Source organism: Microtus ochrogaster, chromosome 2 (genome assembly GCF_000317375.1).
Source record: "Microtus ochrogaster isolate Prairie Vole_2 chromosome 2, MicOch1.0, whole genome shotgun sequence".
In the NCBI taxonomy this organism is placed as follows: Eukaryota; Metazoa; Chordata; class Mammalia; order Rodentia; family Cricetidae; genus Microtus; species Microtus ochrogaster.
Genome location: NC_022010.1, coordinates 70185870 through 70192316, shown reverse-complemented (window position 1 = coordinate 70192316; position 6447 = coordinate 70185870). Strand labels below are relative to the sequence as shown.

The window sequence follows — 6447 nt, the reverse complement described above, 5'->3', positions numbered from 1 at the left end:
ATGGGAGGCGGTGGCGGGGAAGAGACAGAAATCTTTAATAAATAAATAAATTAAAAAAAAAAAGACCAAGGGCCTCACCTGTGCTAGGTAAGCATATTACCAGCTGAGCTGTATCTTCGGCTGCCAGGTGGTTGAGAATTGTCACATCTCTACCTAAGGCCAGAGACAAACTCAGATCTCCCTAACCCCTTTTCCTTCCTTAAATTTTTCATTTTTGAGAATTCCATAGTTGTACACACAGCTTTTATTTTATCAAGTTCCTCATTTTACAAGCTGCTGGTTATGAGGGAGGCACCATCCCTGGGGACCTTCAAGCCCTCTCTTATCTGATTGGCTGCCTCATGTTGCCAGGTGTGTTGGATAGTTCCATGTCAACTTGACACAGACTAGAGAGTCACTGGAGAGGAAGGAACCTCAATGGAGAAAATGCTGCCAAAAGATCTGGGTGTGAGGCGTTTTCTCAATTAGTGATTGATGGGAGAGGTGCAGACCATAGTGGGTGCAGCCATCCTGGGAGAGTGGTCTGGGGTTCTATAACAAAGCAGACTGAGCAAGCCATAGAGAGCAAGCCAGTGAGCAGCACCCCCATGGCCTCTGCATCCTGTTGTAGGAGGTCCTTCTGTCTATGTGTTGCTTTTATTGGTTAATGAATAAAGAACTGGCTTGGCCTATAGCACGGGAGGAGGAAGGTGGAGTTAGAGAGAAGCCATGGAGCTGCCGGAAACAGACATGCTGAAACTTTGCTGGTAGGCCACGACCTTGTGACCTCGTAGTGATGCACAGATTACTTGAAATGGGTTAAATTACGATGTAAGAGTTAGTCAATAAGAAGTTAGAGCTAATGGGCCAAGCAGTGTTTTAATTAATACAGTTTCTGTGTGATTATTTCGGGTCTAAGCTAGCTGGGCAGCAGGGAACCAACAAGCAGCCTCTCCTTCTAACAGCATCCTGCCTCCAGGTTCCTGCCGTGCTTGAGTTCCTGTCCTGACTTCCTTCGTCCATGGACTACAGTGCGGAAGTGTAAGGCGAATAAACCGTCTCCTCCCCAACCTGCTTTCTGTCATGGTGTTTCATCACAGTGGTAGAAACCCGGAGACCCCAGAAACCCTGTGAGGCTTCAATGACAGAGCAGATTGTGGGTGGGACTGACTGCAGGAGACAAAAGAGATTCCTCAGCTCCACCTGCCCCTGGGGGCCTCCCAACATTCGGGAACCCGAGGGTCTAGGGAGCCCTGCAAAGTCAAGGCAGAGCCTGGTGTCAGAGACTATGGTTAACTTTGGTTGTAACGTGACAGGTTCTAGAACAGTGATTCTCAACCTGTGGGTCGCGACCCCTATGAGGCCGCGTGACAGGTATTTACATTACGGTTTATGATGGCTGCAAAATCACAGTTATGATGATGTACATATGTACAGATATGATATACAGATGGTGCTATGGTCAGGGCCAGCGCAGCATGAGGACCTGGATTAAAAGGGTTGCAGCATCAGGAAGGCTGGGAACCAAGGACAGGCATAGAGTCAGAGAGCGCCAGCATTCCTCACTCACCACTTCCAGACCGTGGACTCCACGTGACAGGCTGCCTCATCTTCCTGCCGCTGTGATGGCTGAACCCTCAGACTGTAGCCACAACAGACGCTTATTCCCCTGAGCTGCAGCTTCCTGCTTTTGGTCCTGTGCCCCCGCCCCCAGGATGGTGCTTCCTACCTTGGGTTGTTTTTCCTTCCTTCCTTAACCAGTCTCCAAAGTTCCTCACAGACACGCCAGGTAACTAACCCAGATGATTCTAGATGGTTCTCAACCTTCCTAATACTGTGTCCCTCTGATCTCTGGACTTCCAGGGCTTCTGTGATGTCCTGGTGGCACAGCAATCGGCTTTCTCAGATTTTCCCATCATGCACTAGTGGATGCTAGTGCTTGAATGTCAGGCTCAGGGGTCCTCATCCTTAGGGCGGCTGCCCAACCAGGATACTCGAAATTCCTAGGGCTTTGATGAGCTTTTCTACCCCTGAAGAAGCAGCACCCACTGCCATCCACCTCAGAACCACCTCCGAGGGGCTTGTTCCCACGTCACAAACCGACCCCGTGGGCCAAGCTTCCAAGCCAGTCTTTATTGAGCTCTCATTAAACCACCCACATAAATACATATAATAAATACAAAAACAGTACTTTTTAGAAGTCTTTGCTTTGAAGAGCACCCTGCCCAGGGTTCTGGGCTCAGTTTCCCATGTGCATGGGTCTCTGCCTCCTCCCTGCATCTGTCAGTGGTTCCCTTGGGGGCCAGCAGCCCTGGCAGAGGCCTGGGAAGGAATTCATACGTAGTCATTCAACCTGTACCCACTGTGCGAGGCTGAGGTCACCGAGGGGGCATGGTTGTCCTTGTAGGCTGCTGGTGGGTGGTAGGCAGGGGCGGTGGCTGTGGTGGTGGCCCCAACTCTGGGTTGGGCCTGGTAGGGCCTGTAGGGAGCCTCATCCTGGCAGGACAAACAGAGCAGGGTGCCCCCAATGAGGGACAGAGACGAGGAGATGAAACCCAGGTACAGGGCCTGGCCGATCTCGAACTTCATGCCACTGGGCAGCAGCGGGTTGTAGAAATTCTGCACCACGTCGTTGGTGGTCCAGGACACGGCCACCATGCACAAGAGGCCGGCCAGCAGGAAGAGCGCACCCCCCAGCACCGCGAAGGTGGTCTTGGCGGGTGTGCCCTTGGCACAACGAGTGCACTTCATGCCCACCACAGCAAAGGCGGAGGCCATGCCCGACAGCAGGCAGGAGATGACCATGAGCGCCCGCGCCGCCTGCAGGTCCCGGGGCAGTGCCAGCAGCGACCGGTAGATCTGGCACTGGTAGATGCCCGTGCTGTGCCACACACACTCCATCCACAGCCCCTTCAGGTAGGACACGGCAGTCAGGATGTTGGTGCCCACGTGGGCTGTCCTCCGCCAGTGCGGCAGGATGGTGGTGATGAGCGTTCCCACCATGCCCAGGAAGCTAAGCAGGAAGCCCAGAAGCTGGACGGCTGTGCTGGCCATGGCCAAGGGCTCCGCTAGCCGTGCCAGGCAGCGCCCAGGTCCCTAGGGCTGGGTCTGTTCCTTAGGTGCCCACAGGTGGCCTAATAAAGCAAAAGGGAGGGTGAGAAAAGGGAACTGGGTTAAATATTATCTTGATGCATTTATTTCTGCAACCGAAACGCTTTTCCATAGGCAGTTGGTATGATAATTTACATATCCTAAAAATAAAATGGTTTGGGGGACTTCATAGGGTGGAAGGACAGAGCTGGAAGAGAGAGATGCAGGTCCCAGCAGCCTGTGCTTCCTGGAGCCCCCAGGGGACCTCACATCAAAGCCCCCATTCTGAATGTCTCCTGGATCCTACTCGTGGGAAGCAGGTGGAGGAAGTTCTGCTTTTTATCTAACCTCAGCCTTTTCTGTTACACCTGAGCCTTCCTTCTGTTTGGTCAGAAATTAGTAATAACAAATGTTATCCACGCAGCTTGGGCTGACTGGCACGTGTTAAGGTGTGTGTACCAATTGTGACTTAGAGAACAGTCTGGGGAGGCTGGGTCTCTAAAGGGGTGACTTTCTCAGGCACCCCAGAGGCTGCTTTGGAATTCAGAGCTAATGTGACATTAAGACTGCTGGCTCCTGCCCAGGGACAGGGTTGTGCCCAGGGACAGGGTTCCCAGATGGCCAGGTGCTTAGGGCCCAGCTCGGCTTCGCTAGCTGCAGAGGTACCCCAGGGTGGGGAACTCCTCAAGCCCATCAGGTCAGTCCCCAGCTGTCCCAGGCGGTCACAGTCTGCAGAGTGGAAGATCCAGTATGATACTGGGCTTCCTGGCTGACCCCTGACCCTGACCTTGTCCAGCCTTTCCTTGTGAAGGTTACCAGTTAAGGTAAGGCTTGCCTGCCTGCAAGGCTTGGTGAGTGGACCAGTCTCTGGAGGTCTAAGCATGTATTTATGGAAAGCAAGGAGGGCTAATTTTAGAAATCATTAGGTTGCTATTTTTAATTTAAGGATTTTCTAATTTAAGAAGTGTTAATGAGCCCCCTACCCCACCTCCAGCTCCCCCCACCTTCCCATAGCAGCAGCAGGTGCTGCTGGCATCAAGCGATCCTTCCCAGCCTTGTTTCTCACTTTAAGGCCATTCATTCGGTAGAGAACATATTAACTGAACGTCTCCTAGGAAACCGCGTGACTCTCCTCCAGCTGCTGAGGAAGGCTCGGCCCTGCACTACTGTTTGCATTGGAAAGGAAATTGCCTCGTGCTGGAGCTGTGTGGGATTGGCCTGTCCAGGGTTGACTTTGGAGTCCCCTGTGGGCTACTGTTTTCCCCTCAGGCATATGTACGCCTGTGGAAGCATTTGCAAGAGAGATGCGGGTCCAAGACAAAGGGTTGTAAAAGTCCTCAGTGGGCCAGGTGGGAAGAGTAACATCTGACAGGGTGAAGGCCTTAGGTCTTGAACAGGTGCTCTGTGTGTGTACATGTGTGTGTGCATGTACATGTGTGTGAGTATGCATTCATGCATGTGTGTGCATTTATGCATGAGTGTGTGTGCACATGTGTGTGCATGCACATGTGTGTGAGTATGCATTCATGCATGAGTATGTGTATGTGTGTGTGCATGAGTGTGTTGTGAGTGTGAGCATGCACATGTGTGTGTGCATGAGTGTGTGTGTGTGCATGCACATGTGTGTGCATGAGTGTGTGTGCATGAGTGTGTGTGTGTACATGCACATGTGTGAGTGTGCATTCATGCATGAGTGTGTGTGTGTGAGTGTGTGTGTGTGTGCATGCATATGTGTGTGAGTATGTATTCATGCATGAGTGTGTGTATGTTTGTTTCAGGGGCTTCCCTGCACCCTAAAGTGCTTCAGAGACTGTCGTTACAGCTCCATACTTCCTGTAACTTTAAGTTACCTGATAGCCTTGAAGGCATTGATGGTTAAATTGACAGGACTTTCTGTGTCACTGGCAGTCTCTCACCCAGTCTGTGACAATCACAGGCAGGCTATTATGCAACCAGCACTAAATAAATGGCTTGATAGCATCTGCTGTGCGCATTCAGGACACCAGTGGGAGATGTTTCCCACCAAGTCCCACAGAAACGACACCTTGTTTCTGAGTCCCATGTCTGTATACCTGAGTAAAAAAAACTTTTCTAAACAAGGGAGCTTGTGTTGGTGAGACATAAACCCTGATTTGCGGTGCAGGGCCTCAGAGGTCATTTCTGCTTCGGTTGCAGGAGCCTGCAGATTTGGTGTCAAACACTGAAAGTCACCTGGATTGCAGGATTTCTAAGCCTTTCCCAAGAGGCATCATCTCACGATTCAAATTCTCTCTCTCTCTGACAGACAGGGTTTCTCTCTGTAGCTTTGGAGCCTGTCTTGGAACTCTCTCTGTAGAGCAGGCTGGTCTCAAACTCGTAGAGATCTGCCTGCCTCTGCCTCCTGAGTGCTGGGATTAAAGGCATGCGCCACCGCCACCCAGCAATTTCTTTACAAATACAGATGATTCGGACTGGCAAGCTGGCTCAGTGGGTAAATGCTTACTGCCAAGGCAGATGGACCAGAGTTCTATCCCTGGAATCTAAATGGTGGAGCTCCTTCAAGCTGTCCCTTCCTCTCTCTCTGTTCCCTCTCTGTTCCCTCCCCACATACATGCACATACACACATGCAATACATACATGCACATACACACATGCATGCATAACACACTAAATGAATAATTTTTAAGGATGCAGATCATAAATATTTTAAGAGGAAATAACTGAATTTCAGTTTAAAAAAAACCCTCAGTGTTTTCAAACCTGTTTTTTCCTAGTTGTATAGATCTGTTAGGATATTTTTCATTTTTCAAAAGCCTGCCTTACAAAATATAAGAACAAAGAAAGCTAAAAGAAAAGGTGTACATCCCACTGAGCAATACAAGGAATTTTTTAAGTGTTAAATGATTATTAAATAGAAATAGCTGGTATTTTTATGTGTGGTGGGGAAGGATTTCTATACAGAGCATTATGGGTTGATCTGTAGCTACCAAAATAGCTACACTGACGTTCCAGGACCTCAGAATGTCACCTTCTTTGGAAACAGGGTAATTACACAGGTGGATGAGGACCTGCTGGAGGAGGCTGGGCCCCTGAGCCAGCAGATTAGTGTCTTTACGAGAAGATAGAAGACATTGTGCGGAGACCGAGGTGGAGTTTGGAGGGTGTGTCTAGAAGCCCAGAACCTTCCAGATCCAGCGTCTGCTGGGAGCTTGAGAGAGCCACGGGGCAGGCTGCCCCCACAGCTATCAGGAGCACCCCTGAGGAGCCCAGGCCCCAAACAAACACCCCAGCTCCTCCTGCCTCCCCCAGCACTGTCTGCTTAGCTTAGGAAGTTAGAAAGAAGCACACCGAGTGTGAATACAGGAGTTAGACAGAAGCACACCGAGTCTGAAGACAGG

The 6447-nt window shown here is 50.6% G+C and overlaps 1 protein-coding gene across 1 annotated transcript; it reads right to left on the bottom strand.

Moving 5' to 3' along the window:
- Positions 1-2313: 2313 nt before the first annotated feature.
- Positions 2314-3033, bottom strand: Cldn14 (claudin 14). The gene has a single exon (XM_026783422.1). The coding sequence runs from the start codon at positions 3031-3033 to the stop codon at positions 2314-2316; it is 720 nt and encodes a 239-aa protein (XP_026639223.1).
- Between the last annotated feature and the right edge of the window lie 3414 nt (positions 3034-6447).

What these genes read in the sequence shown, in the direction of transcription:
- Cldn14 (XM_026783422.1), bottom strand. Translation starts at nt 3,033, where the DNA reads ATGGCCAGCACAGCCGTCCAGCTTCTGGGCTTCCTGCTTAGCTTCCTG.